This window comes from Macaca nemestrina, chromosome 13, assembly GCF_043159975.1.
Source record: "Macaca nemestrina isolate mMacNem1 chromosome 13, mMacNem.hap1, whole genome shotgun sequence".
Lineage (NCBI taxonomy): Eukaryota > Metazoa > Chordata > Mammalia > Primates > Cercopithecidae > Macaca > Macaca nemestrina.
Genome location: NC_092137.1, coordinates 15,453,144 through 15,475,298, shown reverse-complemented (window position 1 = coordinate 15,475,298; position 22,155 = coordinate 15,453,144). Strand labels below are relative to the sequence as shown.

Sequence of the window (22,155 nt, the reverse complement as noted above, 5' to 3'; positions counted from 1 at the left end):
CTTTCCAGCTACAATTTTGCCTAACCCATTTAGTAATTGTCTTAATGTCTAATATTTGAATTGTGAATAGAATCCATGAAAAGGGTTTTCTCTGAATCTTATTAAACATTCTGTCATTCTGCTTACCTAATGAAAGATAAGTAGCTAAAATTTGGGCACTTTTCAAAAGGTAAGAACAGAACCAATAATTAATTTGAAATGTAAAGAATGGTGCCATTTAGGGTAACATGTATTCTTGTCTTTTTTTTTTATTAACTGAGATATAATGAGATAGCCAACTATCCAGTTAGTAGAGGTATACCATTACTACTAGTGTAGCTTGCCCTTCCATCAGTTTAATAATATGTATTAGGAAAGCATTGTTGTTCTCACTCTTATACCTGTAGATTCTGTATAAACATACCTCCTTGACATATCCATTTTTTAATAAACAAACTATCACCTTCCTTTGCTATATTCCAATCTTAAATTTTTGTGATATCCCTGAGATCACCTTAAAATCTTTTTGTTGTGTTGTCAATTAATTCAACCTACATACAGTTTTTTGAGCCTGCTAAATGCCAGGCACTATTTTGGGTGCTGAGGATATAGCACTAGACAAAATAAACAAGAATCCTGACTTAAGGAGTTTTTATGTTGGCTGGAGAGAAGATCCTGTTTGTTTCTCAAATGTTATCATTTGAAGCAAAATAAAGAACTTATGGTGATTTTATTAGTACTTTGTATGCCTAAAATTTGGTTTAAAATACATTATTTTGTAGAAACATCCTGGAAGAAAAAGAGCAAGAAGAAGGGTTTTTTTGTTTTTACATGAACATGAGTGATCAAACCTAAGATTAAACCATATTCTGTAGATATTAGTTGTAGTGGACTAGTAATGTATTAGTTATATATCTTAGTTTAAATGTATCTTTTAATATGCATGTAAATGGTCCTTTTTGGGTTGTCTATATTTAATCTTGAGAAGGCTCAAATTGCCCTCTACCGACTGGGCACAGTGGCTCACACCTGTAATCCCAGAACTTTGGGAGGCTGAGGCGGGTAGATCACCTGAGACAAGGAGTTTGAGACCAGCCTGATTGATACTGTGAAACCCTGTCTCTGTAAAAAAAAAAAAAAAAAAAAAAAAATTGCCCTCTACCTGCTGTGTACAAATCTGACTGGTGGCTCCTGATGCATGGAGGGGGAATGGTGGAAAAGTGGTTGGGGTCTAGACTATAGTCCCTATGTCCTTTCTACAGGCAGTTTAGTATGCTAGCTAAAAGTGTAAGCTTTGGATTCAGACTGGTTGTGTTCAAATCCTGGCTTTGTCAATTTATTATCTTTGTTAGGATGGACAAGTTAATTTATGCTTTAGTTTTCTCATTGTAATATGAGGAAGATGATATCTACTGCATTAGATTGGTAGGACTAACTTGAGACATTTTATGTTAACAGCATTGTGTCATGTCTAGTCCATAGTAGATCAATCAGTGCTAAAGATTATTGTTGTCACTGATCATTGCTGATATAGCAGCAGCAGCAGTAGTAATAGTAATAGTAATGCTATTATTATAATCATCGTGGTCATCGTAATCATATCAGTGGTGATCAGCAAATTTAGAAACAGACTGATTGTGCTGTACATTGAAAATACAGCAAATGTGAAAATGTGTTTTGGTTAAAAAATATATATATATATCTGTTTTCTTATTTCTGTTCAGTAAAGAAACCATTTTACAACTTACTAGTGTCTACATACCAAATGAGTATTATTTTGCTGAGGGATCCTAATAACTCTTGCATCTAATATATATTTTGAATAGAAAATACAAATCTCAACTTGTGGTACATTTTTCTAAAATTATTTTAGAAAACATTTTATGTAGCTTAAGGAACCATGTCTGCTTTCATTAGAAAGGTCATAATAGCTTGCTAGGTTTATGTATTTTCTCCTCATTCCTCAATTCATTGCTATAATTTATTCTTATATGAGAAGACTGTCATCATCATCATCATCCTTGTATCCAGATGTTATCTTTTTTAGTTTTCAGTGATCTGTAATAAAATATTAGTTATTGACATGGAAGCAAATAAAATGATTTTTTGTTTGGTGACAAATGGAATAGTATGGTTGTGGCATCCATTCTAAATCATCATTTGTATGATTTAAAATTATGGACTCACACACCTTCAAAAACCTATCTCTGGTACATAGTTTGCTAGGATATTACATGCTAACTGGAAATCTGTATTTTAGATATACAATATAATAAACATCTTATTTTGTATATCTAATGGGGAACCTTGACTTTGGATAATTTGCCCCAATAATAATAACTGCACGGGTGATGCTGTTGATTAATGAATCGTCACTGCCCCTTCCCAGACCTTATTAGCTTTCCTCTTCTGCTTTAAAACCCTCCAGTGGTTTCTTATTACTTTTTACTTGAAGACCAATCTCTTCACCAACATAATTTTCAAATGTTTATGAAGTATTTCTTGTGCAAAGCATGTTGTATAACCTAATAATATAAGAAAGTGGAATCCTTTTTCTGGGGTTATGATAAATTTTAGGAAAATGCTACTGTTGATATTCAGAAATATTAGAGAAAATGTTTTATTGAACTATAAAGCAAGGCAATTGAAGTTTATTTTAACAATTTTTGTCTTTATTCTTAAATCAGAATGATTTAGTTGTTTTCGTAGACTCATGGATGTTAAAGCTAAAAGGAACTTTAGAGAGAATGTTTGAAGCCCTTCATTTTAGAGAGTCACATGCCAGAGAGTGCCTAGCTCATGGAGAGACAGATTTGTTACTGTTTCTCAGGTGTCCTGACTTGTGGAATGTTGCTCTGCTCTATTAACATACTGTGTTTACCTTGCTTTTCCATTTAAATTTATTCTTTTTTTTTTTTTGAGATGGAGTCTCGCTCTGTCGTCCAGACTGGAGTGCAGCGGCGCGATCTTGGCTCACTGCAAGCTCTGCCTCCTGGGTTCACGCCATTCTCCTGCCTCAGCCTCTCGAGTAGCTGGGAGGCACCCACCTCTATGCCCGGCTAATTTTTGTATTTTTAGTAGAAACGGGGTTTCACTGTGTTAGCCAGGATGGTCTCGATCTCCTGACCTCGTGATCCACCTGCCTCAGCCTCCCAAAGTGTTGGGATTACAGGCGTGAGCCACCACGCCCGGCCTAAATTTATTCTTAATTATATTCAGTCAGGCCTTATATTTGCCTCCTGTAGATTTTCTTTCTTGATCATGGCTTACTGCAGTCTCAACCTTTCAGTAGGGCTCAAGCCATCCTCCTACATCAGCTTTCTGAGTGGTTGGGACACTGAGACGACAGGCCTGCCACCACTACACCTGGATAATTTTTAAATTTTTTGTAGAAATGAGGTCTCACTATGTTGCCTAGGCTAGTCTTGAACTCCTGGGCTCAAGCAGTCCTCTCTCCTTGGCTTCCTAAAGTGTTGGAATTACAGGCATGAGCCACCTTACCAGGCCTAGATTTTCTTTCTCTTTTCAGTGATATTTTTCAACCTGCAGAATCATTCCTTTACTCTTGCTAGTACCTGTCTTCTAGGTCTGTGCTATCTAATATGGTAGCCACTGGCCACATGTGGCTATTTACATTTAACTTAGTTAAAATTAAATTAAAAATCACTTTCCTAATCTCAGTAACCATATTTTAATTGCTTATAACCAGTAAGCATTTACATAGCTGGTGGTTACTGTGTTGGATAGCACAGATGCAAAGCATTTCTGTGATCTCAGGAAGTTGTGTTGAACAGCACTGCTCTGGATTGTAAGCTATTGGGGCAGATGACCATTTGTGTTGGTTTTAACAACATGCACTGCAGGCTCTTGATGAGTTTTTTCGAATATGTGAATGAAAACTTACCCATGCCATCCTTTAATTACTTGCCAAATTTTTTATTTGTAATTTTTCTTTTTGAGCCATTTTATGATTCAGCAATATGGTATTTCCCATTTACATAGTATATATAATATGTATCCTGTACCACTTAAAATACTATGAGCACGAATCTTAGAGATTAACGTTATAGAGATGCTATTTGCATTATACTCCTTGTGTGGCTAAGTCATTGGACTAATGTGCATTTTAAATGCTTATTTTTTTAAATTTAAGTTTTAACGGTGACTCCCTGATGATCGTTCCTTGGCATGAACACAAACACCGAGCTAAGGATTGGTGCGAGGAGCTGGCTTGCAGGTCAGTATGAGTCTGCAGGAGGCATCTTGGCTTCTCTGTGTGATGGGTAAACTGATGGCCCTGGCAAAGTGGTGTCTGACCAATGAAACCTTACTTGATGACACTCCCTAATTTAGAAAGTTTGAGTGAAGTTTTAAAAACCTCCTTTGACTCAGTTATGTTAAAATTTTTTAATGGAAAAATTAAATGCTACAAAAGAATTATGGTACAAAATGATGCTTATTACAACAACTGTTTTCATTTTGTGTTTTTCCCTTTCGGTCTTTCACATATAGTGATATTAATTTTTTTTATAGTTGTAATTATGGTATGTATGCAATTTTGTTATGGATTAGTTTTAATTTTTATTCTTGTCATATTTAAGTTTGGGAAGCCTCAGAATGTGTAGGCATCCAGTACTGCAGAAGTGGGGGTGGGAGTCGGTGTGGGGCTGAAAATTCACATGAGGGATGTTGGAATCTCTTTATGCCCTACTCCTCAAAGTTGGGTAAATACTCCTTCACTCTCTCTCCTTCCTTTTTGTTTTTTGTTTTTCATGTGAGACAAGAGGTTTATGTTTTTTTTTTTTTTTTTTGACTCATGCATTGAGGCAGAGGGCCTCTAAATTGAGCTAGAAAACCTTTAAATTACTGGATATTAGGCACAGCATAGGAGGAGTTGAGTTTTTGGTTTGAAAATGTGGGCATTTAGAAAATGTATGACCTGAATGTCCAAACTCTGGTTTTCTTCCCACTCACTGCTCCTAGATGCAGGCATATTCCCCGAGTAGAAGTTTAGAGAGTTCTTTTCTGGAGGAATGAGTAACCTCTGAAAAGAAGTTTCTAGATACTGAGATATGGTCCTCAAAGGTTAGTGCACCACAAGGTCATAATGAAGCCAACAAATGAACAGGTTCTGCTACCCCGCAGAGCTTCCTGGACATCCGAGGTTAGACTCCGGCAGGAAGAACAAATGAACAAGAAGGGCGAAACATACAGAAAATGAAACTAAAAGAAAGTGATACCACATACACAAAGAAAACTTCAAAAATTATCATTAATATTACCTGGAGATAAGAGAAGATACTGTATTTGTGAAATATCAGTATCATTGTATAAAACAGAAACAGAATTAAGAGAAATTTAGGACATTAAAAATGTGATAGTTGGTACATAAAAATTAGAAGAGTTGGAAGATAAAAGCAAGAAACTTTCCTAGAAATTAGCTTAAAAATACATAACTAGAAAATAAGAGAGCAGATATTTAAAAAAAGAAGTCTAATACTCAACTTATAGATGAAAGAGATGTCATGGGTAATAGAAGGGAGGAAATTATAAGAAATAATTCAAGCCTATTGCTTTGAATTGAAGATTATGCATCCTCAGAAATGCCTATTACATTACAGCATAACACCATGACCTTCCAGAATATTAGGGATATAGTCTTGTGAAGAGAAAGGCATGTTACATAAAAGGAGTTAAGAATCAGAATGACCTCAGGCACCTCAGGAAAAACACTAGAAACTAGAAAACAATAGAGCAATCCTTTGAAACTTTTGGAGGAGAATATTTTTTTTTGCTATAGATTTCTGTATCAGTTAAAATCACAGTCAGATACGAAGTTAAACACCTAAAGGTTTATAAAATGTACTGTTGCCATTGTAATGTCTATGGTAATTGATAGTGTAGAGTTGAAGGGGAGACTGGGGAGAGTGGAAAGCAAGAAGAGAGCTGGGCTAACAAGCCTGTGTCCTTGCTGGTACTCATGCTGGGGGAGAGGAGGATGCTGTAGCAAAGGTGACTGAAAAGGGGCAGCCAGAGGGAGGAATGCTTCACAGCGTGACGGCAGACTGGCAAGGGGCAAAGGGCATTTCCAGAAGGGGGAGCGATCAGTTCTATCAAAGGGTGCTGAAAAGGAAAAGGAAATAAATACACAGAACTGAAAGAGGTATCAGATGAACTCAACGTTACTGTTGGCCCCTTTTCCCTGCAAAAATAGAGCAGATGTAAGAGATGCCAGGAGGAGTGAGTGATGTGCTTCGTGTGGCAGAGCTGGGGGAAAATCCCTGGAAGAATGTTAACAACACTGTGAGACTAGTAAGTGAAGGACCATTCCATATATAGGGAGGTTTTATTGTAGTGGCAGGTATAAGTAAAGTAGGTTGTCTAAGACATGTGGATAAAATGTCCCAATGTTTACAGGCTGTGTTTCTGCTAATAATTTTAACAAAAATAACAGTAAATAAAATTAAGCACTTCCTTTGTGTCAGGCAGTACTGTTATTTTGAATTTTCACAACATTCTTGTATAGTGTTTTTCCCCATTTAAATAGAAGGAATAAAAGGAATAAATAGGAATAAAGGAGATCTTAGACTAGTTTTAGTTAAGGAATTTGCAGGTTTCACAGCTTTCTGTGATGGAATTATACGTCTGATTCTATTCTGACTCCGAAGCTCATTGCCTTACAATAAGAACCATTGTAGCACCAGTCATGTACTACCAACTTGCTTTAGATGAATGACTATCCCTAATGGAACACAGCATTTTTACATATGCCCATCTGATATCTCTTAGTTTGTTACTTTCTATTATTTCTTTTTTGTCCTTAACCATGGAAGGCAATTGGCCATGATCATTCTCATTAAAAACTCCTCAGAGTCTGCGATCCCCACGAGGTCAGGCCTGTGTACGTTCCTCCAAGGTGTGGTTTCTTTTCTTCACATTTGCTAGGGAATGGTATAGAGTAGTCCTGCGCTGTGCAAATGTCAGTACCATACTAAATTGCTGGCACCTAGTAGAGGTATATTATCAACATGAATAAGGTGTATTTCTTCTTAGTTTTATGAACATCGAAAACAAGATTTCTTAATTCAAATTCAAATTGGAATCGCTGGGGATATTTTCCTAAACTAGGCCTGGCTGGCCAGCACAGGTGATTTTGATTGAGCGGGCCTGTGGTAAGCACCCAGCCGTGTATATTTTGTAAAAGCCTCCCTCGGTGATTTTCGATTTTGTTAATACTTATTTGATTGATTTGTGGCATAGCTGTTTTGATGTATTATGCCTTCTGATTTTTTAAATCGGGAAAACCGGGGGAAAATAAATGAAGTATCCAAAAAAGTCTCATTTATCTTGTCAGGGTGCGTGTGCATGTGGTAAGATACACAAACCACATCCATGTGTGCTCCCTGTCTCTGTAACCTACTCTCTCCCCATCTCTGTCGCTGTCTTTCACAAAATTATATGTTTTTCCAACATTCTAGTCAGTTATTAATTGATCCTTTTGTGCTTCACAGAATGGTTGTTGAGCCGAATCTCCAAGATGAAAGTGAATTCTTGTATGCTGCACAGCCTGAGTTACTAAGGTTCAGGACGACCCAGCTTACGATGGAGAAGGTTATGGACTGGTATCAGACCAGAGCAGAGGAAATAGAGCATTATGCCCTGCAGGTGAGGGGAAATGGCAGCTGCTGCTCAGTAATGCTAGTGGAACTGCCTGGGATCCTTAGGATTCAGTACACGGAGTGGGGGCTGACAGCAGTGCAGGAGTCATGTGTATAATTGCAAGAGATGAATTGAATATTTATTTCTTAGTTATTCTGTGCATTAGAACATTGTGTGGCTTTTATTTTGGATTCTTACAGAGCAGGTGCATACAAGTAACGTTAAAACCTAAGTTGCAAAATGTGGTACATATTGTCCCTTGTTTTCTATATATTTTTCATAGACTTAACACCATATAATTTAAAAGATCGTGTCTACTTACAAATGCTTGGTTAATCCGCTGTTTTATTGCAGTAATGCAGTTGATTGTAACTTTGCCTTTCAGGAACCCTGTTTGAAGTCGTTTCTGATGTTTTCCTGAAGTTCATGCCTAATTTCTCTCAGTTCTTAGACACTTTTGCAGAGATGTGAAACAGCTGCATTAGAGAAGGATCTGGAAGAGAGAGATGAGGATTATACTGAACCTTAGGGTATCTGAATACTAATCTTGACTCTTCAGCTAATAGACTTTATGACTCAGACCTATTGCCTGCCTTTTCTGTACGTTGATTTTCCCGTGGGGTTGCTTCTAGCCAGCAGATGACAATTTCTTTCTTCCACGTTTAATCTTGACTTTTTACTGCCTGTCCTACCATCAGCCTTTGATTTGACAGGAAAGGTGAATCCGGCGGGTCTGGTGAAGCAGCAGTACCATGGGAGGTAATATATACTCCCTTGTTTAAATTTCTACTTAGTTGAGCTTCAAGTCAATGACAAGTTTTTTAAAAATTTTAAAAATAAATAAAATGAATTTCTACTTAGTATATCTAGCCTGGCCCATGTGTTTCCATATGATAGACTTCTTGAATTTCTGCTTAACCTAATTCCTATTTATAATACTCATAGCATTAAAGATGAATTATTTACTGAGCTGTTGGGGATATTCTAGACTAAACTCTTTGGGTGATGGCCAAGAACATTTGTGATTGACATCCTAAGTGTATGAAGATGCACTTTTGAAAATGTGTAGAATCTGAAGAGATAACACAATGAAGTGAATCTCTGGAAATAAGCTAGTTCAATTACTTTAATTCTGTATTTTATAAATAAAGTTCACAGAAAGGAGAATGAACATCTTGCACAGGGACACACAGTGGCAGAGCCAGATAAAATCTGGGTCCCTGTATAATCTTTTAAAATAGAATCTATATAAAAAAAACTGTAGAAAAAAAATGATCAACTACACGTAGGTTGTTGTAACATGAACCTAGACATTTTTAAAGACTTCAGTGGTACCGTATGACTTATAGGAGTTTGGCGAATACATGTGTTCTACTGTTATCTCTGGCTAACAAGAAAAATGATTTTGTTAGAGGGACATGTTTTGTTTGAACATTTTGTAGTTTCCGAGTTGAACTTCTAGATAACGCTCTTTGAGAATAAGGAGAAAAGTGTGTCTGGTTTGTGTGTGTATATTTATACATTAAAAAAACTATTTTTAGGTAGTTTTGTCAGTTGAGCTAGGAATGTGAATTTAAAAATTTCTCATGTCAATAAAAAGTGCTGGGCAACCAGTATCATGAATTTTGAAAGACCATTAATGATTCCTCAATTTTTGGTGTTTAAATATTTTGTAACCCAAATTTCAAACATTATTTGATTTCAAAAAATTAGTAACAGAAAAAAATGCCACAGTGGAATGCAAAATAAACTGTGGGTTTTTTTTTTACAATTAACTATTTTGTTATTTATTTATAGACTTTATTTTTTAGAGGAATTTCAGGTTTGCAGAAAAATTGAAGAGGAAATACAGAGAGTTCCCATGAGTCCCCTTTCCCCACATTGCTCCCCCCACCTGCAAGTTATTAGTAACGTCCTGCATTTGAGCAATGTATTTGTTAGCACTGAAGAATCAAGATGTCCTTTAGTAGGTGAACCGATAAACTGTGGCGTACCCACAATGGAATATTTACTCAGCTCTAAAAAGAAATGAACCGTCAAACCGTGGAAGACATGGAGGAACCTGCAATGCCTATTACTTAGTGAAGGAAGCTAATCTGAAAAGGCTGCATACTGTATGATTCCAACCGTATGACTTTTGGGAAAGCCAAAACTGTGGAGTCAGTGAAAAGATCAGGGCTTACAAGGGGCTAAGGGAGATGGAGGAATGAACGGACAGAGCACAGAGGAGTTTTAGGGCAGTGAAACTCTTCTTCATTGGATACTATGATGGTGCATATGTGTCACTGTGCAGTCGTCAAAACCCTTGGAATGTACAGCACTAAGAGTGAACCCGAATGTAAACCATGGCCTTTGGGTGATGATGATGTGTCAGTGCAGGTTCATGGGCTCTGGTGGGGGTACTGATAGTGGGAGAGGTTGTGTGGTTGGAGGGTGGGGCAGGAGGTATACGGAAATTGTACTTTTAGCTCAATTTTGTGGCAAACCTGAAACTGCTCTAAGCCATAAAGTGTATTAAAGGAAAATCCTACAGAGCTTTCTGAAACTTAAATTTGTAAATCACCTAGCAATAATGCCTGGACATCTTGAATTCTCTTTTTGAGTAATAAGGGATAATTATAAAGAAAGTAAGATGATTTTGGAGGACTTCACTTGGCTTGTATTCTTTCTCTCATTCTTTCATTTATATTAAAACACTTAGAGGCTTTTTTTTTTTTTTTTTGCTCCATGTTAGGTATTGATGTTTCATGTGGGTTATGCTATGATCAAAGTGATATCTGACATAGTTTTATCTTTTTCATTTTTAGAGATTTAATTGATGTGGGACTTCTTTTTCCTTAGTGCCTTTAGCAAAACTTGTTTGTTGGTTTAGGAAAATGTTTATTGTGGTGAATTTTATCTGGCAAGGGCTTAGGGTATATGATATCGTTCTGTAAGTTGTATTAGAGCCTACTTTCAGTTAAAGTGTCAGTAATTTTGTTTTAAAACATTTATACTTCAGTAAGTATTTGGGAAGGCAACAGATATAAAGTTGATATTAAAAATACGAGTTTGGATCACAAAATTGGTGAGTATATTCCAAATTGCTGATGTATGTTCAGACTATCACTTGCACAAAACTGTGCTCTATGCATCAAGTTTTCTTAATGCTTTCTGAGAATTCATTGGAGATAGAGTTGTTGTTGTTTTTTTTTTAAGTTGTTATAAAGGTAGATGTATTCTTTCAGACTTGAACTTTGTTTTTATTAGTAGGCATTAAGTTAAAAAAACATGTATCTGTTGAAGTACTGCGAGAATCCCCATGTTTTGCCTCATACTGTACCTCCCTCTACTGTTCTCCCCTTGTATTTATTTGGACCACTCTTTCCAACTGAAATGCATTTCTTCTTCCTTCACTTCATCTTCACTTGTCCTTCCCTAGGTCTTTGAAGGGCTGTGAGTGGGCCTTTATTATTGCCTGGCATTTTTTCTTGGCATTACATTGCTGCCCCGTATTCCCCTTCTCCTCTACTCCTTTTACCCCACCACTTCCCTCATCAGTCTCAGAACATGATCTGGCTTTGTATTTTATTTGAAAATTTGAGAACTCCATTCCATTTGCACTTGCTCCTTCCAGCTTTTCCTGAGGAAGAGGGCTCTCCTCTTTTGGTCAGAACCACTTTCTTTCCTTACCTTGCTCTAGATTCCATAGTCCCACCTGCTTAGATTGGCTTTCTCAGCCATCTGTTTTCTCTGGCTTGTATCTTTTACCTCCCCTTCTATACTGGGTCTACTCTCTCTGCCCCTCCCCTTTTTGTAGGCATAAAATTCACATCCCTTGCATTTTATAAATAAAAATGTAGAGCCATATTCTTCTTGGCTGCTGCTGCTGCTGCTTTTTTTTTTTTTTTGCTTTTTATTTCTGTCACAGTTCAGCTCAGAAATAGCCACTCTGCTTTTTGTTTACTCCTCATTTCCCCACAGCCTGGTGACTCCCACTGCCCCACTGAGACCACACTCAGTAAGTCTGATAGCCCACCTCAGTCTGCCTCTTAATGTCATATTCCCTTCATTTGTGGTTTAACATCCTTACTTTTTGACACTCTTCACTGTTTCTTTCTTGTAGTTCTTCTTCGGCTTCTGTGATATTATTTAAGGTGTTTCTTGTGTTGTCTTAGCCATTCATTGTAGTCTCATCCTAGGGCTCATATTGTTTGGCCTTATCCCTTAATTATTGCTATTGCCCAGCGTGCTACTGTTATTACTAGAGGAGAGTCTGCAGTTGTGACTCATTTAGGTCCCTCTCCCTAAATATTGTTCTACGATGTGTGTGCTGACAATTCTCAAATATCATCATCAACGAAGTACATGTACTTTGGCACAGGTTTTTTCTTCTTCTTGGACCTGCTATTGGGCATCTGTATTAAGATGTCTCATGGGCACCTCAGAAGCAACATGGTCAATATAGAATGAAAAGCCAGGCATGGCATGGTGGCACATGCCTTTCTCTGTTGCTGAGGTGGGAAGATCACTAGAGCCCAGGAGTTCAAGGCTGTAATGTGAATAGCCCACTGCACTCCAACCTGGGCAGTATAGCAAGACCTTGCCTCTTAACACACACACACAAACACTCTGTCACACACGCACTCACACACACTCACACATGCTCACACACACACTCTCCCCCACACACACTCTCCCACACACACACTCCCATAGACACACACAGTCACACATACACAATTTTTACTTTTGATAAATGTACTCTTCTACACACACACACGTGTATATATGAATTTCTCATGTGGATTAGATGAGAAATCGTTCTAGACTCCTTTTTACTCAAATCTCTCATCTGCTCTGACCAAATTGCACAAATTCTATATGCTTAATTATCTGTTATGTTCTTTCTCTTGTATGTCTTCAGGAACACTGTCAGAGTTTAGCCCCTTACTGTTTTTGCCCAGTACATTGGAATTATGCAATAAGTATTTACTCTCTGTGAATAAATGTGTGAACTAATCAGTCAATAAATGGGAAATCAGTGTTGTTTCTGTCAGAATTTCTCTAATACTGGTAACCAAAATTCTTCTGACCAGCCTGCCTATTTTCACTCTAGTCCGTTTCCAGTTCATCAGGCACATTTCATTCATCAGTCAGTAAATGCTTAGTATTCTTTCCAAAGTGTAGATCTATTTGTGACATGTCTCACACAGAAATCCTCTGCTTTCCTGATCAGCTGCGTGTTCCTTCGCTTGACACACAACATTCATGATCCAGCCTGTCCCTGCTACTCTAGCCGTCTTTCTCATCGCTTCCCTTCATAGCTGCTTTTCAGTCACATGGAATTGTACTTTCACAACTCACCATGCATCTCTGCATTCCATACTGCTCTCCTTCCCATAATCTTCCTTCCTCACCTAACGATTACCCCTGGATTCTTTAAAGTTCATGCTGAGTGTTCCCTCCTCTGGGACCCTCTCAGGCTGGCTAAGTGCTGTCTTCTGTGGGATCCGCATCACACACAGCACTCACTGCACTCTGCTTTGGCCATTGTGGTTGTCTTTTCCTCCAAGGCTGAGAGATCTTTGAAGGAAGAGACCTCCTCTTACTCAGTTTTGTATTCCTAACAGAAATGGCGAATGGTGCTTATCTCATAGTAGGTCCTCATAAATAATTGGGAATAGGAGAGTAAGAAGTAGTTTGAGAGATAATGGCTTTAGACTACACTAGATCATTTCTCCATCACTCAGAGGGTATATCAGTTCATAAACTTGACCAGGAAATAGGGGTCAAATGGCTGTTTCCTGAGCATCTTCAGGAATATCATTCTGTGTTTTTGTCTTTTGAAGGCTAAATATTTGAATTGAGACTAAGAAAGTGTTTGTACCTTTGTTATTCAGCAAATATTTATTGAATGACTTTTCTATGGGAGGGAGTGTGAAAGGATAGATACTAAACAGGAATATAAAAGTAAAACCTTCAAAACAAACGTTCTTTTTGGAAGCAGAGTGATAATAGTAAAATTAAGGTTATTTTGGCATTATCATTAGTAGGTAGGTGTTTTTTCTCTACTTGTTATGTAAATATAATGTAAGAATTAAAAAGAGAAATATATAAAGCTGCATTGTGAACTGTAACACTCTAAAAATTTATAATAGGTTCATTGTCCTTCTCTTATCTTCTGTATTTCTTGCTGATTGTTTAATTCGTTTGAAACAGTTTGATGCAGATATATTTGATAAAGGACTCTGTTGTTTTTGCAGTAAATAAAAAACATATGTTACTGGTAATGTAATTTTATAAATGATTATAAGAATTAGATTCTGTACCGGAGACTTTTGCTTTAGAATAGATGAGAAATATATAATCCTCAGGAACTTATTGTTGCTTTTCAATTTTAGGTGGACTGTGCATTGTCACTTATTCGACTTGGGATGGAGCGGAATATTCCTGGTTTGCTGGTTCTCTGTGATAATTTGGTTACTCTGGAAACATTGGTTTATGAAGCTGGGTGTGACGTAACTCTCACCCTGAAAGAACTCCAGCAGATGAAAGACATTGAAAAACTAAGATTGCTGATGAATAGTGTAGGTTTTATTTTAACTTCCTTTTTAAACACTTTAAAGCATTTTCTATGCACTTTGATACGTATATGTCTCAAACCAAAGATGAAATGTTCTCCACACCTGAGAAGTCGGTAAAAAAAGATTGACTTTTTTCACAATAAAATATTATGGAGAACTTATGAAACACATATAAAACTGTTTTGGTTGTGTTTATACCTTGCTTGCCCTTTACTCAGACCCATCCATATAACTTTTCTTTTCCCTTCTAGTTAGGTGTATTTCTAAAGTAGCTAGTGATTCTAACCTATCACTTTGTTAACATTCCCATTACTTAAAATTTCAAGGACTGGAAAAAGTATCAGGGTTAAGAGGACTGGGTGGTTGTGTGAAGAAAATATCTTGGCTTCAGGGTTAGTGTGTTTAAGAGAATTTTCCCACTGATTCTTAGATCATTCTGTGCTTTTTCCCCAAAATTAGGACCTTATTTCTACTCTGGCCGCAGAGTCAACAGGTGAGAAGGATGGTGCTGTGGAGCTGGTAGCTGCCAATGCTCTTTCTAGTCTTTTGCTCGTTGGCAGCTTAGGTTGAATGGGCCAGAAGAAGGGGCAGAGTCACAGCTGCATGATAGGTTCTTTTTCCTCCCTAGACTCTTTCTCTCTCCTTCCCTTCCACATTTTCCCCCATCTTATATTTATCTGCCTTTTTCTTTTTCTTTTTTTTCTTTTTTGAGACAGTGTCTCACTCTGTGACCCAGGCTGGAGTGCAGTGGTGCGATCTTGGCTCACTGTAACCTCTGTCTCCTGGGTTCAAGTGATTCTCCTGCCTCAGCCCCCCGAGTAGCTGGGATTACAGACGCCCACCAACAAAAATGCCAAAAAACAAAAAAAATTTTTTTTTTGCATTGTTAGTAGAGACGGGGTTTCACCTTGTTGGCCAGGTACTGGTCTTGAACTCCTGACCTCAGGTGATCCACCCGCCTTGGTCTTCCAAAGTGCTGGGATTATAGGCATGAGCCACCTCGCCCGGCTTATCTTCCTTTTGTCTCTCCCTCTGCTTTACCTTCCCGTTGTCTTATTAGTTTCTTTTCCTGATAATCTACCTAAGTAAAATTAATTTGTGTTGTATGTTGACTCCTCTTAAGAGCTTTAGGTGTATCTTTTAAGGGATAATTAAGAGAAACCATAATGAGTGAAACTATCTCTGTCATCTGGAATTTTGTAAAGGTGGTTATAAAGGGGCAAAGAGGAAGAGGAAAAAGAAGGGAGAGATTCCTGACTTTTCTAGATGAAACCCTATTTTCTAGTGGCCCCTATTTTAGAACCTGTGCTTATTTGTCTATCTCTCTTTCTACTTTTTTCGTTCACTCTTTGTTCACCCTTTGTTGATCTAAGGTTACCTCTGTCTGTCTCTGTCTCTTTTTATACTCACTCTCTTTTTGGGTATGCCTTCTCTTTGCTCTGGACGATTTCATGACTGAGCTGGAGTAGCAGCATGTTGGTTTTCTAGAGCTGAGCTTAGGCTCCTTGGGACCCCACATTGCTTATGATGTAAAGAGATGAGCCATAGAGATATTGATGAGCTATAGTGATATTGATGAGCCATAGTGATATTGCTGCTGTCAGCTCTACTAGCCCCAGTAGCCGGTGATTCATTTTCCTGCTACCTGTCAATCCACATGTGAGAGGTGAACTGGACTGTGTGTTTTAGAGTGTTAGGTTTGCACTGTTTAACATCAGTCTGAGGACCTGTAAGCTTTAGAACTTGCTGTCTGATATAATAAGACATTTAGTTAAACTTCATTCTTGTTTGTCTGTTTTGCTTGATTGTACTTTCAGTGTTCCGAGAACAAATACGTGACAAGTGCCTACCAGTGGATGGTTCCCTTTCTTCATCGTTGTGAGAAACAGTCGCCTGGTGTGGCTAATGAGCTATTAAAGGAATATTTAGTAACTTTAGCTAAAGGGGACTTAAAATTTCCCCTGAAGATATTTCAGCATTCCAAACCAGATGTAAGTAGAAACTAACTTCTTAAAAGTCTGTGCACTTTTCCCCCTAGAGGATTAGGTTTTATTTATAGAATTTTTGTAGTAGGCTTTGCAGATAATTTCCATTTAAACAGAAAAACAAGTGGTTGTCATTTTATTGTTTAAAAAGTTTTAACAGCATAGTCCAAATTTTTTGAAAGTTTGTAAAATTGTGTTTATTTTGATTGATTTCATTCCAAAGTTTGTTTGCCATCTACTATATTTAAGAAACCGGCAATATCAAGAAGACTAATAGTTGGCAAGTATTGAATTCTTCTATACATGACTTTCCCAGTGTTACCTCATTTAATCCTTATAATAATCCTATGGCGTAGATACTTTTATTATCTTAATACTACAAGAAATGAAAATTGTGATATAAAGTGAATAGGGTAATTGCCCAGGGTTACACAGTAAATAGAGAAACCAGGATTTAAACATAGTATTCTAATTCCACAACTGTGTCCTTAACCACTACACTTTTTCCTACTGCAAACAGGAAAAGGGAACGTTTCTGCCCTCGAGGACCTTCATAGTATTTATGCAAATTCTTAAGTTATCATAAGACATATTGAAATTATTCCTTTTTTCTTTCTTTTTTTTGTTTCGAGACAGAGTCTCACTCTGTCTGCCAGGCTGGAGTGCAGTGGCACAGTCTCGGCTCACTGCAACTTCCATCTCCCAGGCTCGAGCAATTCTCCTGCCTCGGCCTCCCGAGTAGCTGAGACTCCAGGCGTGTGTCACCACGCCCAGCTAATTTTTGTATTTTCAGTAGAGACGGGGTTTCACCATGTTGACCAGGCTGGTCTCGAACTCTTGACCTCAGGTAATCCTCCCGCCTCAGCTTCCCAAAGTGCTGGGATTACAGGTGTGAGCCACTGCACCTGGATGACATTTTGTAATTATTCTTAGTAATTCTTATATTTGCTTGCAACTACTATATATGTATAGCTTTGTATTTCTAAAGGGTACAAATGATTGTTCGTGTTTCCTGGTAGTATAGTCATTTTGTTAAGTGCAGTATACTTTGGCAATATCACAAACCTAAAAATTTAGCCATAGATCAAATATACCGTTTCAAGAGATAATGTCTCCCTTTCCATTGGAGGGTATGCAAGCAAGTTGGCAGAGCCACGGAAGGCGCTGACTTTGTAGTAAGGTTCAAAACATTAGATTGGGGTTCAAGCAGAAGCCATTTGGGGCTCCTTCCAATTCTAAATTCTGGCTGGGACTGTTCCCTTGCACTGGCCGTCATTAGCAATATCTGGTAGATACATGGTCATGGACCAGTATAATCAAGATAGAAAGGAAAACATTGCTTAGTTAATGTTAGATATGTTTTGGTTTCTAAAAGGTTGATCTGTCAGAAGTATATCTGTTAATTGGGTATGTAAAATTTTCTCTCTTCTCTTAAGCAGTTTGCTCTTGGTAATCTGATTTTAAGTTTGGGGTGGTGAGATCAGGGTGGACGGCTTATGGCAGCAGAATACTTTGTGAGAAGCAAGATGGATTAAATATGAATGTTTTATGAGGAAGAAAGAAGTGACTGTAAGTTCCTTCCAGTAATCTTGTGTGTTATACTTCCGTAAATCCTTTGTATATAGTCAACTTTTTGTTGTTTTCACTTGGCAATTTAGCATGTGGCTTTTGAATAAAACATACAGCCATTTGCCTTTGTTGAAATATGTGAATCTCAAAGCAGGAAACAGTGATGTTGTTGGGCTTTTCCTTTCCAACCCAACTGCTGTCTTTCTACAACATACATGTGATCATGTCATAATCTGTGGAAGGTTTTCCGTGACTGACCATTGCTGACCGGTAAATGTTGGAATCTCTAGAGTGGCTTGTAAGGTTCTTTGCTGTCTGCTTCCTGTCTGCCCTTTAGCTTTATTTCTCTCCATGTATGCACTAGGATACCCACATGGAACTTCTTAACTCCTCCCCTGTCTGGTTCACTCTTGGCCCTCCGTGTGCTGCGAACTGCTTCCTTTGTTTGGAGTAGTGATCCCCTTTACTTCACTTAACAAATACCTGCCTATCCTTCAAGGTCCTGCTAAGATTCTCTCTATTATGAAACCTTCTGTGACTTCCCTGTCTTCATACTCTGTCTCTATTATAGCTCTTGTCATACTGTGCTGTATTTATTTGTTTACATGTTTGTCTCTCTCTCTCTTTGCTTTCTGTGTATATCTTCTAGATCTTACTTATCTCCTTATTACCAGGGAATTGCACGGTGGCTAGTAGAGAGCAAATGTCAGCAAATTTTGGCAGGGCAAGTGAATAAATGATTGAATGATTGAAACTGGTATCAATATAAAAAATACAACAAGACAAATCTCTAAGTGAAAAGATTTTATTTGGGAACAATATTTGAGAAGTAGGACTGCAATTCAAGACATGCATACAGACTGAAGTGGCTTCCAATATGTGTGGAGATTAAGGGAATAGGTTAGGGTTTACTGGGGAAAGAGGAGGTTGTGCAAGTTGTTTTGAAAAGAAATCTTTTTGGTGCTGGCAGTGTCTTACAAGAGCTGGTGAGTTCTGATTTGCAAGCGTCAGTTGCAGTAAGATAGGGCTTTGTAATCTTGGGGTTATGGTTAGGCTCTTGTAGTTTTGGGTTGGGCTTGAGAGAGTTTTTGAAATAGGCATGTGTTTATGTAGAAGTAATAAGTTGTCCTTGTGTGATTCATGTAGTCGACTGTGGTTTGGAAAAATTTTTGTGATAGTTCCTGTTATTAGGCAAATGATGTCTAAGAGCCCCCCTCCCGCCCCGACTTCATGGCTCTCCCCAGCTCCATTTGCCAGGGTTTGGCACAGTGACTTCTATTTTGAATGTTATAAAGTTCACACTGTATTTTATTATGTTGCTTTATATAACTTGATTACATTTGTTTGCTTTACTAAAATTGTGCAGGGAGCCTTGTTTGTATTTTACTTGATTACTTGCAAAAACAATGCACCTCAGAGCTTCCATGAATCATGCACAAAGTATTTTTAGTAACGTAATAGGTGCAATTATTTCTGTATCAGACAGGATAGACTAAGTTATGCTACATTAACAAGTGACATCTATATCTTAGTAGCTTACGGCTGCGAACATTTATTTCTCACAAGTGTCATGTCAGCTGTGGTTGGCCTCTGCTGTGTCCCATGTCTTACTCATTTGGGGACTTAGGGAGAAAGAACATTCCTCTTTTCTCTCTTGTGGCACAGGAAAAAGAACAAAGTAGATACACACAGTGGCTCACAAAACTTCAGTCCAAATGTAGCTTAGGTTACGTCTTTACATTTCACAGGTCAAAGAACATCTCATGGGCAAGCTTGATGTTAATGGGGCAGTGAAGAGTAATCCTCTCAAAGGAAGAGAGGAGCGAATACTTGGGAATGATAATGAAATTGACCAGAGTCATAATGATAAAGAAATGGATCTTGAGACGTATCCCAGTGCTACCACTACACTTAGCTGCCACATTTGTCTCTGAAACCGTCACATGTGCCTCGAATCTCCCTCTTTTTAAAAATAGTATCTTAAAGCACTCCTTTCTGATTTTAAGCCATTGTTCTTTGCTTGGATTCCTCCTTGGAAAGTGAAACTTGGGAAGAAACTTGGGCTAGTCCTAGGTAGGAATAACTGGGGGCCAAAAGCTTCTGCCTTCTCATATTGTTCTCTGACTTCTAAACTAGTAATTTTTGAGTGTATCTGTGCCTCAGAACCATGTGCATTTTTCTTAGCATTTTCTGTGCTCAATCCAGATATAATGGATTAGAAATTAGCGGAGGCATCCTGGAGTACGTGTTTGACAATTTATTCGTGATTTTGATGGAAAACCAGGAACAACTGCTTTAAATGTTCACTCTTCTTTTAACAAATAGGACTTCACTAGGTATCATAGCTTTGTTAGGTGCCATCTTTTTTGTTCATTTCTGATTACATATGTCAGTGAGCAATTTTAGTTTGAAAATGACCTTTTCTTATTTAATGCTTACTATAGAATATTTAGAAAACTCAAAAAACATAAAGATGAATATAAATTTTTGTAGCTGGCAATATCATTGACTAGAAATTCTAAAAATGTTACCACTAAAATATTTAGAAGTATTCATTAAAATGTTAATTTTAAAAAAATCTGTTTACCTGCATAGTTGAACTTTTAGGAAAACGGGAAATTTCTACCAGGCGAAAGTGAAGAGAGAGGTAGAAGTTAGAGAAATACTCATGAGAAGGAGGGTGTGGCTAGGGATAGGGATTGTGGTCTTGAAAACCTGTAGAGGAGTGAATTTTAATACCTGTCTTCAGATAGAAGGTGAAGTCTTTGAAATGACGAGTCAGAAGTCAGACTTCTGGTAGGTCGTGAGTGACCTGGTCAGCTGACCCTGGAGCCGATTTAGGGCGCTTGCCTTGGCTTCAGAGTCACCACAGCTGTGGCCAGTCACTTGGCCAGCAGATGCTGTAGGCTGAGAAGCCATCCACTGAGGAGGGGTACCACGCAAAAGAACAGGAGGAGGAAACAGGCCAATGCTGTAACTCAGGCTGAAATTGAACAGCCTACAGAGGGAGAAAGTGTTCAAGGCCAAGGAAGCTACAGCACTGGGATCCCACGGAACTGCAGGAGACCCACAGGAAGATGCCTATCTTCCAGACCTACTTCTAGCAGAACTGGGATGAAGTCTTCGACAACCTTTGCCATATTGGCTGGAAATCCTTGGAAACTTCCAGAAGAAAGGAGCACCTGTTTCATGGACTGGCATTTTAGATGCCCTCGTGGAATATGAAGCTTTAGCAAAGCTCAAGTTATGTTCTTGTGAAAAGGCATTAAATTATTTCTGTATATTATATAGTCGGTCTTTCAACTTTTTGAGAGTAGCAAATCTAGCTTCTTTGTATAGACTTAGAACTTATCCAAAGATTTTATCTTTTCCCCTCATATTTCTTAGAAATTTAATGAGCACATGTTGTCTGTTTTCCTATGCCTTTTAGCTCAGGTACACATGAATCAGTGTTGACTTTTTCTTTCTTAGATCTAGTAAAAAGTAATACACTTCTTTGAAGAAAAAAAAGGATGGAATAGTTTTTTTTTGTTCTAACACTTTCTTGAAGGTCATGGGCTTTATGAAAAAATATATTAAATGGTTACTTGAACCTGTGAGAAGTTGCAGCAAAGCCTTAAAGGAGTTTATTCTTGCTAATGGTTAGAATAATGAATACTTGTGAATTGTTTGGGCTACATTTCGTTTCTCTTAATCAAAACCAGATAAGAGAATTCACAAACTTTCTACATGTTATTACTTGGTATACTGATACTCATTTAAAATTAAAGACTCTTTATCATGCAGAAAATGAAAGAAAAAGAAGATATAAGACTTCTGTATAATGCCAGGGCTCTTTAAAGGATCCATTGTCAATAAAAGTGTAGAGTAGGAAACTGCTTATCCGTTGGCACATGAAGTCAGCAGAGGAGCGTGGCTCCCTGGGCATGTATTCTGGATTCGAGGGGAGTGGGGAATGTGGGGGCAGGGAGTTGCTTTCTGAGCAGTCAAACAACGAGCTTGCCTAACATGAATATGTGCTTTCAGTTAATACTCCTCTGTGACCTGTGATAAAACTGGACATGGGCTGGTGATACCTAGTTTGCTTGGTAGTAGCAAAAGCAAAACCTCTCTGAAGGACTCACTTTAATCTAGACTGTACAAGATTCTTAAAGCTTTGATAAAGATGAGTTTACAACCCAACTTTATAAAACACAAAAGGAAAGTAAACTTTGAGCAAAACTCAGTGGCAGGCCTTACTCCCCTTCCCTTCTGGTAATAGATGATCAGATGCAGGCTATAAAATGAATATTTTAAATATTTAGGATATGAGGAAAGAAATAAAGACCATCAGATAGGAAGGAGAAATTGTGAAAAAAGAAAAGATTTGAAAAAGAAGCACATAGAACTTCTATAGT

At 37.8% G+C, this 22,155-nt stretch overlaps 1 protein-coding gene across 2 annotated transcripts in view; it reads left to right on the top strand.

Annotated features, from left to right (window-relative positions):
• LOC105486455 (NBAS subunit of NRZ tethering complex) overlaps nucleotides 1–22,155 on the top strand; it is a 390,628-nt gene that overhangs the window by 124,983 nt on the left and 243,490 nt on the right. For both annotated transcript variants that reach the window (XM_011749319.3, XM_071076257.1), the window contains exons 22-25: nucleotides 4,133–4,216; nucleotides 7,491–7,644; nucleotides 14,022–14,207; nucleotides 16,022–16,195. In XM_011749319.3, the coding sequence (XP_011747621.2) occupies nucleotides 4,133–4,216; nucleotides 7,491–7,644; nucleotides 14,022–14,207; nucleotides 16,022–16,195 (598 nt within the window). The remainder of the gene's footprint in view (nucleotides 1–4,132; nucleotides 4,217–7,490; nucleotides 7,645–14,021; nucleotides 14,208–16,021; nucleotides 16,196–22,155) is intronic.